Source organism: Hesperophylax consimilis, chromosome 26, assembly GCF_061612785.1.
Source record: "Hesperophylax consimilis isolate HC1 chromosome 26, BYU_Hcon_1.0, whole genome shotgun sequence".
Classification (NCBI taxonomy): Eukaryota; Metazoa; Arthropoda; class Insecta; order Trichoptera; family Limnephilidae; genus Hesperophylax; species Hesperophylax consimilis.
The window spans coordinates 16,832,964-16,856,552 of record NC_142861.1 but is presented as its reverse complement, the minus strand read 5'-3'; the positions used below and the strand labels follow the sequence as shown (position 1 = coordinate 16,856,552).

Genomic DNA, 23,589 nt, shown 5'->3' with positions numbered 1-23,589 from the left:
ATATGAAATAAATATCGGTAGCATTCAATTGGGCTTTGGCTCAAGTGATAGAGCGGTTCCCTAATTTTAGTCAGTCCCTGGGAGGAAGGTTCAAACCTCGATCAAACGAAAAAACAAATTATATTTATAATATTTGTCTTAACTCTAACATTGACATTTTTCGGATTCACTGCCCAAATTCAAACGTGGCATCATGTCAATAATTTAAACTGTTTAATGCGCATAAATACAGACACACGTCACACATATACCTATATACTACACACGTCACCTGGTAATTAAGGGATAAATATACTATTTAGCAGACATTACAAGGAAACATATCATAGGTACACAACATGAAGTATCTTATTCCTGTATATTGTTTCATCTCTGTAAATCATGTACCGTTTGTTTCTATAATATAAAATAAAGAATAAAAAATAAATAAAAAAGATGTACTTATGTATTTAAGTAAAAACACTTTTTTGTGGTTAAATTTTTTTTATTAAATTTCCTGAATTAAAGAAAAATTGAACACAATTATAAATGATTTTTCTTAAATTAACATAGTAAGCGGTACCTACAAAAGGTAGGTTGTTCATTGCGTACTATTAAAAATAAAGTTATATAAAACAAATAATTTTAATTCAGTAAATTAATTGCAAGCTCCGACAGAAAGTTGCGGCACGCCCTTGCGTTGACATAAAATAATACATTTTATTTTGTTTGCTGAAGTAGTTTATAATAATAATAATTTTTGTCAGATAGTTTACGATTCTTTTCCCTCGGGGTTATAAATATACTAGTGAAAGTGACTAAAGCGATTGAAGCATTGTTGCCAATTTGCGGGCGAGGAAAGTGATTAATAACCAACTTTCCAAATTTACACTATCAAAGTTAGGTACAACTACGTGTTTGCTAAAAGACTTATGCCCGGTATATCAGTCAGTCCGTATCCTCGCTATGTACAAAATTCTTCGCTCAAGTTTAAGCTCCCGCATTCCCGATTTTTACCGATTTATAACGTATTTAATATAATATTATATATTTGTTATGCCGAAACGGTAATTATATGAAATTCAATCAATAGAAAAAAAAATTATTAAACTCCATTTGTTCTGTTATTTAATATGTTATAGGTATGAAATTTTTTACAATGTATCTTTAAATGCAACTAAAGGCATTTTTCGAGAGATTTTTGGTCTATTTCAAACGAGTGGTGTTTTATTAAATATTTTCAACATTTTCGCTCAATTATTATCGATTTTTAATATTAACGCGCTCCCTCTAACATTCGTATTTACATATCTCCCTTTCAAATTATATTTGAACGCTTACTACGGGGCCTTAAGCGGGTTAAATCGGCCGCTCTAGCCCAGATAAACCATATAATAGTAGAATTTTAGACGCCGAAGGACCAGCAGTCATATCATGTCAAATCTGACAATAGCTTAAATAATTTTTTACTTCCATCTCACTGAAATTTACGGAAATTGCGTAGTCGTCTGACATTTTGGAACGTCAACTCATAGACAGATGTGTTGCCAGCGTATATAGATTTATTATTTATTGCATTATCAATATCGGTCTGGCTATCAACGGCGCAACCGTGCTCGGGAAATCGGCATAAAATCATCGGTAGTTACGCCGATATTTTAAAGTTATTGATTTCATCGTGGTTGAAGATGGTAGAATTGTAAAAACAACAGATTGGTAAATCACCACTTTTGTAGAGCTTCTTTTTAAATCAACTTCTGTACAGAAAGAGCAAATTTATTTTGTTTCTACGGAATTGTTTCAATATTTGAACAGCATAACAACCTTCGAATGCTTTTAAATTCCAACCAAATATTTACCCACTTAATTTTTTTAAATCTCAATAATCATAAAAATTATAATAAATCTACCTAATTCATTATTTTGTCATAATAAAAGAAATACAAACATTCCAGTGCTACATTACCTTTTTTTTTTTTTATATTTACTCCACACAGGAGGCCCTGAAGAAAATAATTTCCCTCAGGGCCTATGTCATCTTTGGGGATGCTGTGTGGAGGGTCTTTTTGTGGAGAGGAAGGAGTGAACATGGGTCTTGAAGAGTCCCATGTTGTAGGAGGGAGGAAACACAGAGGCCGGCAGTTCGTTCCACAGCCGAGCTGTTGAACTTAAGAACGAATCGTAGAAGCGACCCGTTCTCATGTGACAAGTGTCAACTGTGTACAAATGTTGGGCGCGCGTTTGGCGTGTATCCCGACTACGCACCGGTGCCGAAGGGATCAATGACGCTAGTTCTTCAGAGCATCTTCCATTGTAATACCGATAGAACAAGGACAGCATACCTACCTGACGCCTGTGCTCTAAAGATTGCAGTCCGTTTGTTAAGATTGGGGAATCTATCAAACGGACCGCCCGTTTCTGCACAGAGTCAAGGGTTTTTTTCAGGTATTTTGGGGCTCCAGACCAGAGATGGCTGCCAAATTCGACAGTAGGGCGCACTTGCGATTTGTACAGGGTGAGCAGTTGTGTACTATTAAAGTATCTGCGGGCCCTGTACAGTACGCCCAGCTTCTGAGAGGCCAACTTTACTCTAGCTGCGATGGAGCCCCCGTACCTGAGCTGGTCACTTATAGTTACACCAAGCATATCAATGGAAGGCCTGTTCGGAAGATGGCTTCCGTTGAAGGAGACTAGATTATCATTTGGATCCCTTTTAGACGTAATCAGACAGGATTGGGTCTTTGAAACATTAAATTCGACGAGATTATATTTACCCCAGGAGGAAATACTCTCGAGATAACCGTCCATTCTCTGCTTCAAAGCCCTCCTGATAATTAAAAAAAATCTACATGCGAAATATCATTATTACTTACGGAAATTTTTATTGTCGTGCAATGATGGAGAAGTTGGCTAACAGAGGACTTGAACCCACAACGCCGGCGTGACGCATTTTTCCACTCAGTTACTAACCGGTGTAAGTGTGGGGGGATTTTCAGATTATTTATCAATGTTAGATGCTAAGCAATCACTTGTTGTTCAGAGACCGTCCCAAGCGAAAAACAAGTTTTCCCTATTGGCAGTGGCGTGCAGTCATATTTTAGCAATGTATCCGATTTTTTAGGACATTAAAACGTACGGAAAAAGTGCATACAAATAGAATAAATTAATTGAAGATTCATACAAGTCTGACGACTTGAAATAATAAACAATTTCTAGTTTTTTGGCAACCGGACAAACCAGAAAACTTTTGAACAACTAGTTTAGTTAGGCTAGTTTTTTTTGTTTATAACTTTTCAAAAGTGTTCTGTCAATTTTAAATTTGTTTCTGTTCTGATTTGTCATGGAACAGTTTTTGTTTGTATGTGTGATAAATCTGGTTCAATGAACTCGTATTTGATTTGAATTTAAATGTAATTTTCAAAATTGGAATAGATTGTGTGAAAAATTCAGACAAGCGACAAAGTAGGTAGGTACCCATTTATAATATAATATTTGAGCAGAAATCATTTTTTATTTTTTATTATCAATATAAAGTTTTATTACAGGTTTTTTTTTTCGATGTCTGTCTTACTAGGATAAACCTGTGTCGAGACAGACGTAATTGATACATAAATTAATGTTACATATTTTTTTATACATAAAATATTTCATTACATTAAATGACATTGTGAAAAAGATAAAAAATAATAAATAATAATAATAAATGATAAATTTGTTAATCAGCATCTAGTTGGAGTACATACTTATGAAGGGATTTTTATAAAATTTTTGATCTTGGATCTGTCTTGGCTGATGATCCAAGACTTGATGTCTGTTTTATATTTCGAGAAAAATTCGTCCAGTCTAATGGCTAGTGGGAGAGCATTAGGCTGGCCGCATACATACGTTTTTCGTATTCGATTTCCGAATTCGTTTTCCGTATTCGGACATCCGAATCGAATGCACGGAATCAGTAGAAAATACATTAACTGCCGCACACGTTCGTTTTAGTTCCGAACGGAACAAATTCCTTACGCACGTTCCGAATGCGAGCCGGCGCGTTCGGAGAAACCGAATGGAAAAAACCTAATGACGTCATGTGGAACGCAGCTATTGCATACAGTTTGTTTGTGCCGACGCAAACGTACGGAAATTTCCGTTCGTAATTCAGTGTTGCCAACGGATCTTGACCTAATATCGCCGTTTCTCATACATAAGGTAGCGTAAAGTAGCCGAATTTGCTGTTAGGTGGGACATGTTTAAAATTGATGTTTTTACGTGAAAATAAAAATAAAAAAAATTCATGGGGGGGGGTGGCTAGAGAATTTCAAGAAAATATAAAATTTGTCCCCAGAAAAATAAATTTCATGGGGGGGGGGGGGTGGCTAGAGAATTTCGGGACTGTTTAAAATTGATGTTTTTGAAGTAGCTTAATTGGCGACCAGTCGCCTTTTAGATTTTTTCGGCGCCGATTCTCGCTCTGAGTAGCCTAAATGGCGATATATCGCCCTTGTTGGCAACACTGGTACTGACGTTTATACATTCCGAATGAAGAAAAACGAACGTTTGCGCTAGTCTCATGGAATTCCGTATACGGAAAACGAATTCGGAAATCGAATACGGAAAACGTATGTATGCGGCCAGCCTTATATAGCCTTGTTGCAAAATATCTAAAATTTCTCTGGCCAAAAGTTGTTTTAGCGAAAGGGATTTGTAAGAAATTATGTCCTTTGGTTCTAGTATCACGAACAGTTGGGATATTGTCAAAAGTAGTTTTGTGTTTGAAGAGGTATGTTAGTATGTTTTTGGCATAAAGTTGCCTAATGTCCATAACACAGATTTTCTTAAAGATTTCATCCGAGCTGCTTGTGATTGGTAGTTTGAGGATAATCTTTATTATACGTTTCTGAGCTTTAGATATTGGATCAATGGCGGCAGCGTTTGCTCCTCCCCATGCTATGATACCATATTCTATTAAAGATTGACAAAGTGCATAGTAGATTGTTTTGAGCTGGCTTAGGTTGAGAAAGTTGCGTTTTCGTAAGTATCATTTTCAAAAATTGGAACTGATTGTCAAGAATTCAGACTAACCTGCGATATTTTTTTTTAGTTACAATATTACAATATACAGCACAATAATCTCAACTGATTCTAAACGTCTAGAGCTGGTAGGATAGTGGCATGCCCAATTTTATTAATGTATGTTGTGAGGTTGAAGGTAGTTTGGAGAGAGGTATGGCTATGCAGACAAGGCTAAAGTCATTTCAAAGAACTCATCGAAAGGTCGCAACGCTTCGATTCTTATTGTATATTTTAGAAAAATGATTTTTGTGAATCAGATTAAGACACAGCACGCCTCTGGTAAAAAGGTCAAAATGTAACAAAAATAAAAGTAAACAAATGGTACCTACTACATATGTAACAGTCTACAAAAGTCGCCGTAGGGCCTAGAAGCAACGATCCGGCAGCAAGTAATGAAGCAATAATAATATATTAGTATAATTGTTCATGATACGGACGACCTCGACTTTTAAATTCAGATTTTCAGGTCATTTCATTGGCACGTAAACGATACTAATTGCATTTCGATAATGATAACGTCTTCAAACAATACCGGGTGATCAATTATTTTACCATTTATTTTGATAGTCAATTGATGTAAGTAATTTGACTTGCCAAATGATAACAGAAACATTCTGTTTCTACAGAATTACCTAAGTATTAGATGATAGACGTTGGCGTACCTCGAACCGGGTTAAGTTAGGTTTAATTACAATGAAGGCTTAATTATTTCTGATGAACGTATTACTAAAATCTCAAATTTTTCTATACATAAGTTAACCACATAATACTTAAAATGTACATCTCTATGAAACCAAAGGTTCCGATGGCAATATGAAAAAAAATTATGAAGCTAATGATTTTTGTATGAAACAACAGAAAAATGAAGTGGTTATAATGTTTATAGTACATTTGTCTCATACAATATGTATATAAATTATTTTTATATGAAATGACAGCTTCAAAAGTAACATCTACCAAAATAGCGGGCTATTCAAAATAACACCTCTTATTGGAAATCCCTGTATAATAGAAATTACAGTAGAAAAAAAATCAATCCATCAATTCGCCACTTTCATTCATCCACAATTTTAATTCTTTTTCATAGTGTGATATTTTATTAGCAATTTGAATTTGTTTTGTGGTAGAAGATTAACATAATGAAGTATAGCCAAGTGTTTGCATTAATTTACTTATATCGGTATACTATTATGTCTTCAGTGTCGGTGTGCATGTAACATGGACCTACAGACGGGACCATATTATACGGTGTATTCTATACGGGCACAGAATAAAGAAAACACAAGAAATGCGATGTTAGCGTTTTTTGTGATCCAAAAGTCAGTCCATTCCTTGCTTAAATTTCAAATACAGAACCGAGATTCATCATCATTATGGCCCGGTATATCAGTTGGTACGGATCCTGGCTGTGCGACATTCCTCGCTCAAATTTAAGCGGGCTAAATCGGCCTCTTAATCCTTGATACGCCTCAGAATAGTTATCTTTCTAGACGTTAAGGCGCTATCAGAAACATTTATCAAATATGACGTTTACGTGAGTAATTATGAGCTTCCATCTCACCGAAATTCTCGTAAGTTGACTAATTTTATTTGTATGGACTGTTATATTCATCGAGCGATGAGGAATGTAGATGTCATTAATTGATAATCTATCTAAAATAGACAAATAGTCTGGTAAGGTATTATTAAAGGGATGTCAGGAGAGTGTTTTCAGTGGTTAGTTTGTTATAATTTCATGAATAGTGCGTTGACTCCAGTAAAACAAATGCTATTTAAAATTAGTATCCACCCACATAGCACCATAATGATCGAAGCGGGGAACTTTATCACAAAATCAACTCGTAAATTAAACCCGACTAAAACATTTGACATTTGAAAGTTCTCTATTTCCCGACGACAGTAGAGAGCATAGATATGCCACTCACAGTAATTTAGCTTTGCATAGAAAAATGAAGCACTTTCCTCTATTAAAATCATAGAAAATAAGTGTAATGTTACCGATATCTAGGCTTACGACCTACATGTATACGGATTATATTCCTAACTGCTATTCGCTCGACATTGCAACTAAGCCGAGCATAAAATCAACTGATATACCGGGCCTATGGAATTTTCATTTCGGAATGGTGATGTGCGAAGTGTAAGAGAGACACAGCGCGTGTTAAATGGTCTAGAACCAAACGACTAAAAGATCAAAGTGTCGACATTGCTTTCCATTAAAATTTCCATGAAAGGCATTTCTAGTGCGTATTACGTATTCAGTGTGTACAGGCCAGCGCCAGTGACAAGGCCGTTGGGAGGTAGAGAATCGCTCGTAAGAAATATAACCAGTTTGCTTGCAATAAATAACTTGCTATCTTCGGCTTTGAGCATTAAACTACAGTGGTTACTCTGTTAAATGGCATGGATTAGGGAGAAGCGCGGTTAATCCACGTGGATATCAAACAGAATATTGAAGAAAAATGACGATAAAACTAACCTAACCTAACCTTTACTTAAAGAAAGACAAGGTATTTTGGTTAAATTTACGGAAACTAATCACACATTTAACAAAAAACCAAATATTTGGTTGTTTCACAGAATTTGAACAATTCGCCAAATTTCAAAGTTAAGTTCAAACCTTTGTGAAAATTTGCTTTACAAAATTGAAATAATAATATAACTTGAACAGAACTTTCACAAAACTTGAAAATGAACATCATAGAAATAAAAATGCGATGGTTGTAAATAAAATTGTTCAAATAAGACGCCTCGGTGTGGCGTTACCACAGTTTGATAATGGCATTAAACGCCGATACAGCTGTCATAATAATACAAATTAAAATACTCGATTTAATTAAATAACATTTACTTTAAAATAATTAAGTGGGGTTTTACAAATTACACAAACAAAAAATAACCTTACCTTATTTAGCATGACTAACCATACCCAACCTAACCAAAACCAATCTTATCTTTTTATTTGAAGGTTGCGCGTTCAAATTCCGGCGTCCGCAAGTAAATTTAATTAGATTAATAAGTGTTATTTCACAATTTATTCATTTTAATATAAGCATGTTTTTACCTGTTATGACATTTATATAATATAGGTATATAAAAAACGCGCGTATTCCAATGCAACCGAAATGTAAGATTTTGAACAATTTTTAGATTTTTATTTACATAGAGATTACATTAGCGAATTGTTACATTTTTACTATTTATTGCAATTTAATGCAGACTTTATGGTTTCTGGTTATATTCTTTTGTGTATTAAACTATTTTGTGTATTGGATAATTTCATTTTGCACGTTCTAGTATTATGTGTGTGAATGTTCTTGTTGTATTCTTTCTAAATATTTAGTTTTTTGTTGTTTATTATTTCATGTATAAATATCATCGTGTTCAAGGTCAGCATTTGTTTCAATTAAGTTCTTACCAATTTAATTCTTTTTAAACTGTAATAGTCATAAATACGATAATTTCGTTGAAAATATAGTGTTTTTTTTTGCATTCTCCGTTTAAAGTATTATAATACATAATTTTATATCTTAGTATACACCACAATATGTGTAAAACCCACTCGTTTCGAACACAAACGTTCCTTCTTCAGGGTAGTATAACAAAGAAAGCACCGTTGTGTTCGATACCAGTAGACTCAAGTAAAGTGTTGCATATATAAGATAATATTTTTTAAATCATAATTTTAAGAAAATGGATTAGAAAAATTGTGATTTAAAAAATTAACCCCTTTACATATAATAAATATGATTTCAATTTTACACGACTGATAAACAACCATTTATAATAAATACCTCAATGGTTGTCTACCTGTTATGTAAAATTTAAAACTCGTTTGTTAGTAAGTAAATCCATCGGCTGCGCTTCGTGCATCTTCGGACAAGTTAATTTACAAATCTATGATGTTAATTTATAACATCTAGTTTGTTCGGCGTTTGTCGATTATCTACGAGTAGGTCCGCTGAACAACTAATCCCTAGAAATGTGATCTATGACGGTTTGAAATTACTTTTGACCACTAGACCGCAAATAGGCAATTGAATACATTTTTCTCGAAAGAAATTCGATATTTGAGTTTGATCAATTCACCAGAAGAGACAATCGAAATCACTTTGGGACTATCGGGACTATTTTTGCCCACAACACAATTTTATCGTGGCTACACGAATATCACGATTTTCCAAAATATTAGAAAAAAAACTCTCCAAACATTTTCTGTGGCGAAAAGAAAATTTTGCACTTCAAATCATTTTTTATAGGCTAACTAAAAGATTCGAAAATTGCATACGCAAAGATGTGTTCCACTAGCAGTAGGTATTCAATTAAAATATGTATAATGTTGATTTTGTATTACTCTGCATTGCATCGCCAATCTTTGTTTTAAGCACGCGGTTAATCAAGAGCTGTGTTCTAGGAGAAAGCACGTTTCACTTAACGGGGTTCTGTATGTACAAGATGTCAGTATTACCAAGGTATTACTGCGGCGTCAAGTGCGTTACCCTCTATCTTCTCCGGACCCTGCGAGCAGTGACCCTTCCTTCACAGCCATTAAACGGCAGCATCACAAATAAGATAAAGAAGGGGACGCATGGAATAGGTCTGACCAGTATCACTCATTGTACTTTTTTGTACATTTATTGTGGTGATCCCTATTTTGGGATGTTGTCAGGGTGGTGAAATAAGTCGGGGAGGAATGAAGAAGAAGAATAGGAACGTCAGGAATTATTTGCTTATTTAGATGTACTTCTATGTGAGTACCGCTCAAGAGTCCCAACTGGTCCCAATCGTCTGGAGCTAGTCAAACTATAGCATTCCCAGTCGGGGTATGTTGTGAGGTTAAAGGTAGTGTGCAGGGGAACATAGGAAAGAGGAAAGTGGGGAACCCAAGCCAATCCAACTTTCAATTCTCAATGGTGGTCTTTCACCAGGACCATACTGAAAGTAACTAGGTACCTTTCTGGAACGTAGAGGAGTGCCGAGATTTGAACCTGCGACCCACAGATTCGTAGCCAAGCCTCGTAACCACTCAACTATGGAGGCCTTCGAGCAGATATCTTCCCTTATAGGGTATTTTAACCAATTGTGTACGAGGCAGCCAACATAACAGTCATCAAATCATTCAATTGTGTACGCGGCAGCAAACATAAGTCATCAAATCATTCAATTGTGTACGAGGCAACAAACATAAGTCATCAAATCATTCAATTGTGTTCGAGGCAACAAACATAACAGTCATCAAATCATTCAATTGTGTACGAGGCAACAAACATAAGTCATCAAATCATTCAATTTTGTACGAAGCAACAAACAAAACAGTCTTCAAATCATTCAATTGTGTACGAGACAGCAAACAAAACAGCCATCAAATCATTTAATTGTGTACGAGGCAGCAAACATAACAGTCATCAAATCATTCAACAACAAAACGGCCCGTTTACATTTAGAATTGACTGCCGTGCAACGTATAATGCTGTGCCTAAATGATCAATGAGTTTAGTTCTTGAGGACATCTGTCATTGAAATACTAGTAAAAGAAACACTTCATTTCCACCTGACGTGGATCCAAAGATTGCAATCCCCCGTAAGAATAAGGGAATCTACCTGCGTATAATAATTAATCGAAGAGGATTATATTAAAGTTGATGTGATAATTTCGGCACGTTGTATTCATGACCTTGTTTTTATTTATCGGGGTATCTGGTTTTCAAGAAATTTAACAGGCACTTTGACGTGAAGGTTACATTTTGACCTTGAATATGATTACCCCTTACAATGCAGTTTCCCTCTTTAAATAACAACTTGTTGACCACCGAAAATAAGTCTTTTGCGTGGCTTGAAAATGTTAATGTAAGGTTCCCAGTGTTTATTTTGAATCGTGCACCATTGAATCTAGTTTTCATTAGCTCTGAACACAGTTGCATTGGCCTGCATTGGCAGTGGCATTGACTTTCATGTTCATTACCATTGAACGCAATATCTTTGGCTATGATGTTTAATTTAGTATCTACCTTTTAGCATAAGTAGTCAAGGTTAATTGACTTTATTCGTGTGTTTATAAATTGTCTACTAACTTTATGAGTATGCTTTCAGTTTTAATACTTATTATCTTTAATTTAAGCATGTATTTGTTTTTAATACATCGTGTATTATCAAAGGGGTGAAATATGTACTATAAAAGTCAAAATATGCACTATCATTGCCAAAATATGCACTGTAATTGCCAAAATAAGCACGATCATTGCCTAAATATGCATTGTCATTTCCAAAATATGCACTATCGTTGCCAAAATATGCAATATCATTGTCAAAATCTGCACATACATACAAGCTATTATTTTTATAAGCAATAATTATTAGCCTGAAACACTCATCCACATTGAAAAATCTCCTGATAAAAGATACATGACGCCAACGGGACTTGAACCCGTGTCCTTTCGATTTCCGGTCGACTGAGCTATGGCGGCTTATCTCTTATCCGCGAAATAATTCAATATATACTAGTGTTTCATTCAACAATGACTCCTTGTTACATTTTTTTCACCTGAAACAACCAACTTTATTTTATATGAGAAAGGCATTGTAAGTTCTAACTCTCTCACTAGATGGCGTCAAGACAAATTGTCTACATTTTTTGGTGTAAATACTAGAACTTGTCAATTAGAATTTTCTAGAACTTTTCTAGAATTTGAAAATACTAGAACTTGTCAACTAGAATTTGACGTCATGTATCTTTTATCGGGAGATTTTTCAATGTGGATGAGTGTTTCAAGCTAATAATTATTGCTCATAAAAATAATTCTTACCCTTTGTGCTATGCATAAAAAATCTTGTCTTAAAAAAAACATTAGTTTACCAAAAAATAATCATTTACATATAAGCTTTTCTGCTGATCACAATTTATTCAAAAGCTAAATCGGACCTAAACACGGCATTTTCCAATGATGAAAATATTTTAATGCAGGTTTTTAAACACCGATACTTAAATTGTTTATCAGGTGCGATCATGGATGCATTTTTGCACTTTGATTCAATGCCATAACATTAGTGAAGAGATGAAATTTTATCTCGTGTTCTTCGATATTTACAGTGGGTAATCTTAAGAATAAAAAAATGTCCTGACTCCCATACAAAATACAGAGCCGGTTGAAAAAAATGTAGATTTTTCTAGTAAACTGGTCACGGGTCAGGTCTATAGATTTGATGCGTTTTTTGGAGACCCGATAAATGAAAACTTTTGAAATTATTTCACTATTAAAACTAACTATAACAACAACGGAAATGGACTGCAGTTCCTTATTTTATAAGAAATTTAATATAAAACAATATGCATTAGAAATGTCAAAATATGAATATGGGAGGAGCGAGCGAAATTGTGGATTACTAAATAACGGATTCCTTCAAAAATAATACGTTATTCTGTTTTTTGATACAAAAAAAGTTCCTCGAAAACCTGTTCTTAACACATTCTTTGCGGGAAACGAGAAAACTCGTCATACGCTTTTTTACAGTAAGACGCGGGAGATGAGTTTACTCGTTTTGTTGCGCAAAGCGGTAAGTAGCGGGAAACTTGTAAAAAAGGGGTTCTAATTGGGTGCGGGGTCATGTGTTTTCTATTGTCGGCGATACCCGATCTATCTACCTGTCAATACAATGAGTTTGAAACACAACAAAAAAATAAAATTGTTGTCGCGTATGTTCCGCTCACAAACTACGCAGTGAAATGCGGTACATGTGCAAGTTTTGCAATGTGGCCCTGCATAAAGGAAAGTGTTTCGAACGCTATCACACATTGAAGCACTATTAGGTTATAGTTTTTTTATATGTATTGAAAATTTCTAAATAACTTTGTAATAATTTTGTATGAATAATGTTATTTCGATTGTGAAATACTGTTTTTTCTATGATTCCCAAGAAAGTAGAAAGTTTTTGTTCGTAAAAATACGAATTATCTACACATACATTGCTAAGTAAGAGTATAGAGACATCTTTTTAAAGTAAAACACTGAAAGTTTCATATGAAAATATCAAATAGATCATAAGATATGAATATTTTGCGGAAAGTCTAATTTTGGCACTAAAATTAAAAAAAAACATCCGCGCTTCGCCCCCAATTTGGCGGTAAAATGTCCGACCATATGATGTTAAGAAAATACAAGAAATAATATCGACTCTTTCTAATTTGATTAGCACATAATAGGCAAGGGTCAAATATGCACTATCAACCAAAAGGGTTCACATGCAAATTAATTATGATGACATGATAGGATATAATGCCTTAATTCCTACCTGCATAACATCATCTGTACGAAGAGTAGCCCCCCGTCGATGAGGTACCCCCAAATAAAGGTCCAGAACAGCGCTCTCCATAGCGCGGGCTTCTTCCCCTTGGCCTTGGCGCGGGCGAGTTCTTTGTACCAGTTTCTGAAACAATTCAAACACACTATTACCAAAAAATAATAATAATAATAAAAAACTAACTATACAATTGTAAATGTTCTCCAAAATGCCCTGGAAAGAATCTCAGACTTGTGATGTCCCGAAAGAAACCATTCATCTGTTCTGAATGCAATTACTAATGTTATCCAAATTGACCCTGGTAATAAATTAAATCTTTGCGATTCTTTCAAGGATGAAGAAACCATTTTGTCACTTCGAATGCAATCAACAATGTTCTCAAAATTTGTTTTGACAGCATCGCCATTCCATTGTAAGAATATTATTTCTAAATAATTAATAACACAATTTGGCTGTCCTGAAACGGGAATCCTTCCCAGTTGGACAGACAAAGGTTCATTTTGTTTGTATTGTTTGTAATGTATATATATACCTATATAAAATAAAAATATAGCGTTTGATTTCCTCGACACCCTCTAGCGACGATTAGGCTGTGAGCCTTCGCTTTTATAACAAATTTAATTTTAACTCGAGAATAAAAATCTTGGGGATGCAATTATTAAATGATAAATCATCAAAATGATAATTCATCACATCTTTAAAAAGTTATATGATGTCATGGAAAGTGATGAAACAAAAACTTAATTAACTGGGTTAAGTAGGTTAGGTTAGGTTAGGTAAATTTTTTATTTTTTATCATCGTTTTTAATGACTTTATATCACTTTTTAAAGGTGTGTTGAATAGGTACTGTGTTGAGTTATCATGGAACCGAATGACAGAGCGGACTAAAGAGGCGTACTAGAAATATGACATCTCTCGATCCATGTTATATTGATCATTGATCGTTCGAAGTTATTTTCAGATAAATTGTTTTACTCAATCCTAGTATTTATATAAAGCAAAATCAACTTATTAATCAATAAAAAATATTATCTACCCAATGTGTATATAATTGGTGGAGCAACTGACTGGTAATCAGAAGGCTGCGAGTTCAATTCCCGTCAGCGACATTTTTTTTTTCAATTTATATAGTTTTTTCAGGCCAATAATTATTGCTGTTATCCTTTGTGCTATGCATAAAAAACCTCTCTTAAACATTAGTTTACCATTAAAATTGACTTGTAAAATACATCATAATTGTTTCTTGAATACCTCATTGCATTACTAAGTACGTCCGTCTTCAAATAATACAATATCCTGCCAATTGCAATTTGTATGCATTAAAGCAAATGACATAATTTACGAATTTTTTGTGACCTCTGTTTCTGATCTAAGTATAATTTTCCACTCTAAAAATTGCTGTGTCACGAATGTAATCCAAAGTGGTCTAGAAATAATATAAAAATGACCACCGTAACGCCTTATTATAAATATTAGTGAAACAATGAATATTAAACAATATTATAAAAAATGTTATATATCACGTGTTAGACATTATTGCTTCATTAACATATGTTAATAAGTTGCGATTAAAGGGAAAAATAAATAAGTCACCAGGCAATTTAACAAGTTGTTTAACTTCTTAGAATATAATTATTATTATGGACAATATCAAATCGACCTTGACATTGTATTATTATTGTAATAATCGTTACTAAGTAATAATAAATTACCCGTGTATAAAACCAATTATGCTTGTGTGGTATTTCTTATCTTCATTGGTTCATTAGAATTTGGTCGTCAATTGGCCAATCAGCGCCATTTCGTTTTTTTCTTACATTAAAAAATGAGGATTCTTGGTTCGTTTCAGCTTTTGGTCAAATTGTGATCAGCGGAAAAGCACAACTTTCATGTTTTTATGCTTGTCAACTGGTCGAATTTGGATAATTTGCTGAAAGGGACCTAAAATCGGCGTTTGGGATAACAAAAAAATGACAAGACTTGCATCTCCGAAGAACTCACAGAACTGTAATCGTACCAGTTACGTAGATTTAGAGACCACAAATTGTGGCGTTACTCGCTGTTTCGCTTTCCATCAATCTTCCCCAAGGCTATCAATTATTTATTATTTAAATGATTATACGATAGATTAATCGTCCAGTAATCGTAGAAGATATCTTATTTTTAAAATCTTAACATTTGTAATAGAGTTTTTAAGTTTTTTTAGAACCTTATAAAGTTTTAAGGCTGTAAAAGAGCGTCGTTTGTATAATAACCACGAGGAACAACAGTGGACCAAGATTTAACCCCTGGGGAATACCTGAAAACGTTGAAAATTGGGTAATTTATTAACTGTTCCTCGTGACAAAGGTAAAACAAGATATCAATATCTCTAAAAATTGTGATTTTGCCCACTTTAGTGCTCTCATAAAAGAAAAAAAACACTACATAATATATATTTAATTACATCATATATAATCCATAAAAATACATTTGAATGATATGTAAATGAAGTCCTCAGCGCTGGAAACCCCAGTGAGGATATTATTATTTCTATTTGTTACGAAAAAAGGGAGATATTAAAACATTAATTATTAATATTTTTTATATGCCATTTAAAAAATACCTATTTGAAAGATTTGATTGCAAGACTTACCGGTAAATGATTCCTTTTGAAATAGAGTTTTTTTGCATAACTTGATTCTCCAGAAACATAATTCAATTATTATTGTAATAATTAAAATAAAATAACTTTGTTTGAATACCACTTTATTGTATATATTTATAACCAACCGGTTTCAGTTCAACCCGAACCTTCATCAGGGTTAATAAAAACATATTGTTTTTTATATTTTACGTTTTTATATTGCATATGTTTTTATTAACCCTGATGAAGGTTCGGGTTGTATATACAATAAAGTGGTATTCAAATAAAGTTATTTTATTTGAATTATTATCATTATGTTTACCCACAAAGTGTTTGCAACAAGTGAAAAATTATTATTGTTATTTCTGTTAAGATTTTTGATTTGGAGAAGGGATATGTAAGGATATACGGTAACAAATTATTATAAGCAATAATTAGTCGCTTGAAATATCCATACAAATTGAAAATATCTCCCGAGTAAAAATAAATACCGCCGGGAATTGAACCCGCACCTTCTGATGTCCGGTCAGGTGATCTGGATCACTGAGCTACGTCGGCTTATTCCCAACACGCAAAATAATTCAATATGCACTAGTGTACTTCAATCAACAATTACTGCTTATTATATATTTTCACCCGTAAACACCCAACTTTATTTTGTAGGAAAGGCTTTGTTAGTGCTAAATTTCCCACTAGATGGCTTAAAGACATGTTATATCTACATTTGTTGGTGAAATATTTTGACTTATAGAGATAGATTAGATTTTCTACAAAATAAAGTTGTTTGTTTACAGGTGAAAAAATACAAGAAGCAGTTGTCAAGAGCACCTGACCGGACATCAGAAGGTGCGGGTTAAATTCCCGTTGACGGCATTTATTTTTATTTGGGAGATATTTTCATTTTTTTTTTTAGTTACTTTTTTAAATAATTAGGTACATTTTTGTATGGCACATGAAATAAAATATATATATATAAAATTAAAACAGATCATTGAAGTCCTCCTCACTAGGAGATCCTGTGCTGGGGGGGACTATATATGTTAGTATACGTTTTCAGCGACTAAGATGATGTTTTAAATATATTAGCTAGTTCTTCTTCCGATATTTCCTTAAGCCACGATTTGATGTCCTTAATGTAGTTATTTTTCGTTTTCCTTTGTTTGATGTTGAGAGGGAGTTTATTATATAATTTTATTGCTAAAAATTCAGAGTTTCTTTGTCCAAAGGTAGAATTACATTTAGGAATATTTAGCATGTCTGTTTGCTTGGCTCTGGTTTTATGATCGTGAGAGGGGTTTGCCTCTGGTTCAAGTGATGAACTAGAATATTTTTAGCATAGATTTTTTGTAAACTTGGAACCTCAAACAGATTAAAAATATCAGTAGTTGGCGTCCTTACGGGGATCTTTAATATGGTCTTTATGATCCAATTTTGAGTTTTCTTTAGTTTTTTAAGATGGTTTGATGATTTGGTGTGATTTATATGGTAATTTAAATTAATTTAATCAATTATTATTGCTTATAATAATCTGTTATCCTTTGTGCTAGGCACAAAAAAATCTTGTCTTATAAACATAAGTTTATCATTAAAAAATAATAAGAGATACGGTGATTTGCTGGCAACGATTTTTATAATTTTATAATCGACCATCTGAATGTTGATTATACTGGCTATACTGTTGAATTTGTTGAAATGGGGTTACTCAAATTCGATTGAAAATCATACTTAGGTAATATACCTGAAAACACTTTATTTTATCGAGCGCTTCTCAGAATTGTTGATTTGACAAATAATAAAGATATTTTATTATGTTTTCTAGAAATCGATTCGGAAATATTTTGATTACAGATTTGTTGCTGAACTTTTCCAAGAAGTGTTTAATATTAGTGGATTTGAAACAAAACTGGTGGCACCGATAATTTACATATAAGGTTTGGACTCCTAGGCCCTACAAAGGCTAAATAAATAGAATAACTGTTCGGGATAAAATTTCGATATTTGGACATGTTTGATCCTAGGAAAATATAATCACACGGACACGCCAATAACAGACTATTGAATACCATTTACAGGAGAGGGTGTTATTTTTGGGTTGTTTATCTAATTTGAATGAATATGTGTGATGTATGGTAAAAAGTTGGGTATTCTAGCGATAGATGGCACCAGCCATAAAGCTTACTCCAGAGTCTGACAGATGTCGCTAGTGTGTAGCAATTGCCTGTGGAGTATCCTTGTCAGACTTCAAGTTAGAAGAAACAGAGAATTACCAACCCTCGGTTAGTGAACAATATAGTAAAATCCAGACTTATAAATACGTGTAATGTAACGTAAATAGACGAAATTATTGTAAAGAACCTTTTACTTAATCAAGAGTTCCCAACACACTAAATCTGCTAGTAAGCAGAAATATAACAATATGCTTCTGAAGTTTCTACGAGAATGGAAGCGAGACAACTGTACATATATTAATTTGTATGGATGGTTGCCCGGTCTCTCTTCATTGTTTCCTGTCATCCGGGATAACACATTGTGTTGGTAATTACAGTATTGACTATTATTTCGCCATCCTAATATCACAGAAAACTTTAACGTAAAGGACCACTGTACACATTTTTTACCTTGGCTTTACACACAATAATTTCCCACAGGGCAAATGTAATCTTTGGGGCTGTAGGTTTTACACGGAGAAAAATGAGTAATGCTGATTTATTGAAAATCTTTTCAAATTATTATTCATCCTGTTAAAAATGGGACTGTTAACCGCCTCCTGATAAAGTGTTGGTAAATTTGTAGCAATATTGGAATATGTGTTGCGTTGGTCTTAATAATAAAATATCAGGAAGAAATCAAAAATGTTAGGACTTGTTCGAACATCGTGAAAAAACATTGGTATTTCACTTAAAGTTTTTTAGGATATCTATCAATTCATTCGTTAATGGCGTACAATCCCATTTTTAACAGGAATGCGAATAAATTGAAGAGATTTTTTTAATAAATTATCAATTTTTGACCAGGAAGTATTCTCCGTGTATAAGGAAAAGGAAGGAGATGAAGTTCCGGCAAGGAAAAAAGGTATGAGGGGTGGATAGGAATCTGGGAGTCAATGGGTCCAGGAGTGACTGACGTAATAATCCATCCCTCCTACTACAAGTGCAAAGCGTTGCGTCGAGAGAGTCCTGCTGGGGACTGTCTGACGACTGCGTCTCTCAATAACTAATTAACTGTATTTTGAGTAAATGATGCATGTTTGTATTGTTTTACATTTAAAACATTGTTTTAATAATAAACTAGCTTTTTGCCCGTTGCAAGTACGGATAATACAAAGTATTTATTAATGTATTATGAAGTGCTCTTTCTACAGGGTTTTCCAATAAGAGGTGTTATTTTGAATACCCCGCTATTTCGGTAGATGTTACTTTTGAAGCTGTCATTTTTTGACATTTACAAGTAGAAACTACGCCATTAATAATTTTTTTTTTTTTAAATTATTAAAATTCACTTGATTGAATAAAATGCAAATCATCTTGAGTGATGAGGCCCATTTCTACCTCGGTGGCTTCGTTAAAAAGCAAAATTGTCGCATCTGGGGCTCGGAAAACCCAAGAGTTATTGTTGAAAAACCTCTCTATCCTCAACGTGTGACTGTTTGGTGCGGTTTATGGTCCGGCGGAGTCATTGGACCTAACTTTTTCGAAAATGAGGCTGGAGCAACAGTTACGGTGAATGGATTGCGCTATTGAGAAATGATTAATGATTTTTTATGGCCGGAATTGGATGGTGTTGATCAGGAGAACGTTTAATTTCAACAAGACGGCGCTACGTGCCACACAAGCAACGAAACCATTGATCTTTTACGATTGAATATCAAAATAACACCTCTTATTGGAAAATCCTGTATATCACACTGTCCAGTTGAGTGATTTCGTTTTCAGTCTGAATTTAGTGTCATTATATTATTTTCTATCTCTTTTTTGATCTCCCTATGTTTTGTATCCAGCTTTTTATTTCAGATATAAATGTTATAGTATTATGGCGAGTTCTGAATGAGAGTGGGATTTCGTTGAAGTCGACAATATGTAATTGAATTTCGGATGTATTTTTGATAATTTGGATATGGTAACGGCAAATGCAACTGGCAGACGATGCTTTCATGCGATCTATGGCAATGTTTAAGTGGTTTCCATTTTTTCACGATCCATAAGTACTATACCTTAACTAATGGCAACTATTTGTATGAAATCCTAAGACAGATTTTTCATATGGTTCCCGATATAGTTTCCATATGGGGATCGGTATGAAAAAAACCGATCGTGTAAAACGACCATAAGTTTAGGTTTTATTTATTTATTTACTAACGCCATTTTTAGTGTGTTTTACAAATAAATAGTAAAAATTATACAGTATTTATTATGCAAAACTAAACTGCCTCAGTAACAATCCTTTGTATTTGTTAAGTAATAAATTGAAGATGTCAACTGTCTCGGTATAATTAATTCCTTCCGTAAGTATTCTAAGTAATGAGGAATACATATAGTAGTTAGTCCCAGAATTTTTGCACTGAAAAAAATCCCGTCTTCTATTATTAAGTAGCGAAGTCCGAAAGCATCATCTTCTTTCTTCTTTAATATATAAAAAGTCAGCCTGCGTATGTTTATATTAGCAATAGCGAAACAGAAAATCATAAAGAAGTCTGTTTTGTGTAATAACAGGAAAACATGAACATCTCTGATAATAACGATAAACTTTAACTAACTGTCAGGTGGAAATAGTTAGATAATTGTCCAGATAAGTAGGTTAGCTATAAGGATAAACGGATATTTAAACCTCGTGATATCAGTACAGTGTGGGAAAGTTTAATGTGAAGATTCTAAATCTCTCATTAAAACGACGAACGTTCAAGTTTTCTAATGGATTTATTAAGACAAGACAACACCCTAAAATAAAGACGGAATCTTAAGGCGAAGCTTAATGCTAAATCACTATTTTGATAAACCTTTATAAAGAATCGGTTTACATTATGAATACCAAAAAATATGCTTTAGATAAATTGAAAGTTTTCCTATCGTTTCGCTTGAGTAGAATACAAATAAAAAATAAAATAAAATAAAAAAAATAAATTACTCAATAAAAAATACACATGTTAACTACTAAAAAATACATTTTTTCAATAGAAATGTATGCACGCGTAGGGGAAACAACTTTTTAAAAGTACAGTATTACAGTTAAGATTATCTGTGACAGTTTCACTTGATTAACTTTTTTGCTTTCTTATAAAATTATTTACAAAATAAATAAAAACCAGTTTTGTGCTTGAAATCGAACGTTTCTAGACTCCGTTTGTCAAGCTATTTTAATGCCTAGTACCTACAATATAAGGTATACCAAGAATATATACATTTTTGGCTTGTAGTTTCCTCTTAACGACGTAAGTGAATAAGCCGTGCACAAAAATATGCGACGCGCGGCCCTGGTGTATTGGACAGACCTAAGGTTGAATTTGCTCTGGCAAATCTCTAAAATAATGTGGGAATCTTAACGACATAAGTGGTGATGTCGTGTAAAAACAATATTTAGCGCGGCCAGGCGTAAAAGATGGACCTACGGTGGAATTTGCCCTAGCAGGCCCAGAAAATTAATATTTCGGTGGGGTTTATTTTAATTACTTCTGATGAACGTATTACTAAAATCTCAAATGATTCTAGAGGTATACCCAGGGAAGTTATGGCGTCTCCAATTTACGGTAAATTTTTAGGCTGAAGGAAGTGGGAGGGGGGAAGGAGATGAAAAAGAAGATGGTTCGTAAAAACACGGCTATTCAGACTTTTCCGAATGGCGTTCCTCAACCAGTGCGATACTGATACTATTATTGGTTGGTACCTACTAGTATCAACCTCTCTGGAACTACGCACATGAGATAATACGTATTATTCCACGTGATCCACGCTGTTCTATTTAAGAATGTGTATAAACACGCGAGCTAAAGTACTGAGCTGGACCGCTACATTTAGAAAATAACGAAACACCGCAAATTAATTCGTGGCTTGGCTAGTGCGTTTTTCTCGTGTCTATACGCAGCACTAGATTTGAAATATAAGGGTGGCCATTTTGTTATCCGAACTCTTGAACTTGACAATTTTTGGGTAGTTAGAAATTATTCATTGAATCATTGACGACAATATTCTTCAACGAAAATTTAAAACAGAAAAATATACGGTCACATCTAGGACTTCAACCCAGGACCCTCGCTTTGCTGTACATTATTTCATAAGATATTTTCTTATATTATCATACCCCCAAAGTTTAGCATTCGCAAAAATTTATAAATTTTTGTGTTTCGAACCCGTGATTTCTGGATCCGGAGTCAAGGAACCTACCCGCTCTGCCACGAAGGTCGTCAATCATCAACGTCATCGATATATTCGTCATTCTATTAAAATATCCCAACTGGCTTAGGTATATTTAATTAATTCCAATAAAAAGCACAAAACTAAAAATAAAAATAAAAATTTCAATGATAAACTTACACGAAGAATAATAATAAAGAGTATGCACGTAAAGAATTGATGTTAATCCGAATTAAAATGAGTATATTTATAATTAATTTCTACCTTTCCGATCGATAAATTATTCATAACGCCACGAGGTTCTCAGAAACGAATTCAAAAAAATTAAACAGGTATTTCGAGAAGACAGACTCGTTATTACGAAATTGTTCACTGACGGTGCCAGGTACGGACAAGCGAGATGGTACCAAGCCAACATGGTGATCGGTGGTCACCCGTCACTTGGTCAACTAGACACCCATACACTCAGACACACAGACACTCAGAGGTCAAGAGGTTATGGTTTAGTTTAGACATAGCTGGGCCATCAACCATTTTATTTTTATTTTTTTAATAGCCCTTATGGTAAATGTTTGTACATCATATGAGTATAACGCATAATATAATAATTCAAAGTTTTCACTGTCCCACTCACTAGTGATTCCTGAAGATCTAATAATTATTCGCCCGAAGTAATAATACAAATTGAAAATATCTCCCGAGTAAAAATAAATGCCGCCAACAGGAATATTTCGAGCGACTAATTATTATTTTTTTTTATTATTTTAATATGGTTAAAGTTTTTTCTGGTGTTTAGGGTTGAATAACAGATGTTTTAACCCTGCAGAGCAGAAATATTTTATGATTACACCGGGTTAAACGAAGGGTGATTTCAAAATAATGCTTCAAATCCGAGTTTCTTCATTTGTTTTACTTTCAAATAGTTTTAATTAGTTGGGTACTTTGATCTTCAGTAATAATTTATAAGAATTTGTTAAAAAAAAAAAAAAATCAACTTCAAACTCGATTTACTCGATAACGAAAGCTCAAATAAAAAAAATATACTACAAAATCGACTCCAAATGTGATGTAGATTCACCAGTTTCCCGCTTGTACTACGAGTTTCCGGACACCCTGTATATATATTTTTTTACTGTAAAAATATATTTTTTACTATAATTTTTTTTGGAACAAAAGTTTGATTTTATTTATTTGTTCTTGTTGGTTCGTAATACAGCGCAATTCGGTAGGGAGATTATTGTAGTTTTTTATGGCTTGGTAAATATAATGGTTTTGCATTTGAG

At 33.7% G+C, this 23,589-nt stretch overlaps 1 protein-coding gene across 1 annotated transcript in view; it reads right to left on the bottom strand.

Moving 5' to 3' along the window:
* The window catches only part of LOC149411202 (ATP-binding cassette sub-family C member 4-like), a 125,493-nt gene that overhangs the window by 40,238 nt on the left and 61,666 nt on the right, over window positions 1–23,589 (bottom strand). Inside the window, exon 2 of the mRNA XM_089647686.1 lies at window positions 13,327–13,461. Coding sequence (XP_089503812.1) covers window positions 13,327–13,461 — 135 coding nt within the window. The remainder of the gene's footprint in view (window positions 1–13,326; window positions 13,462–23,589) is intronic.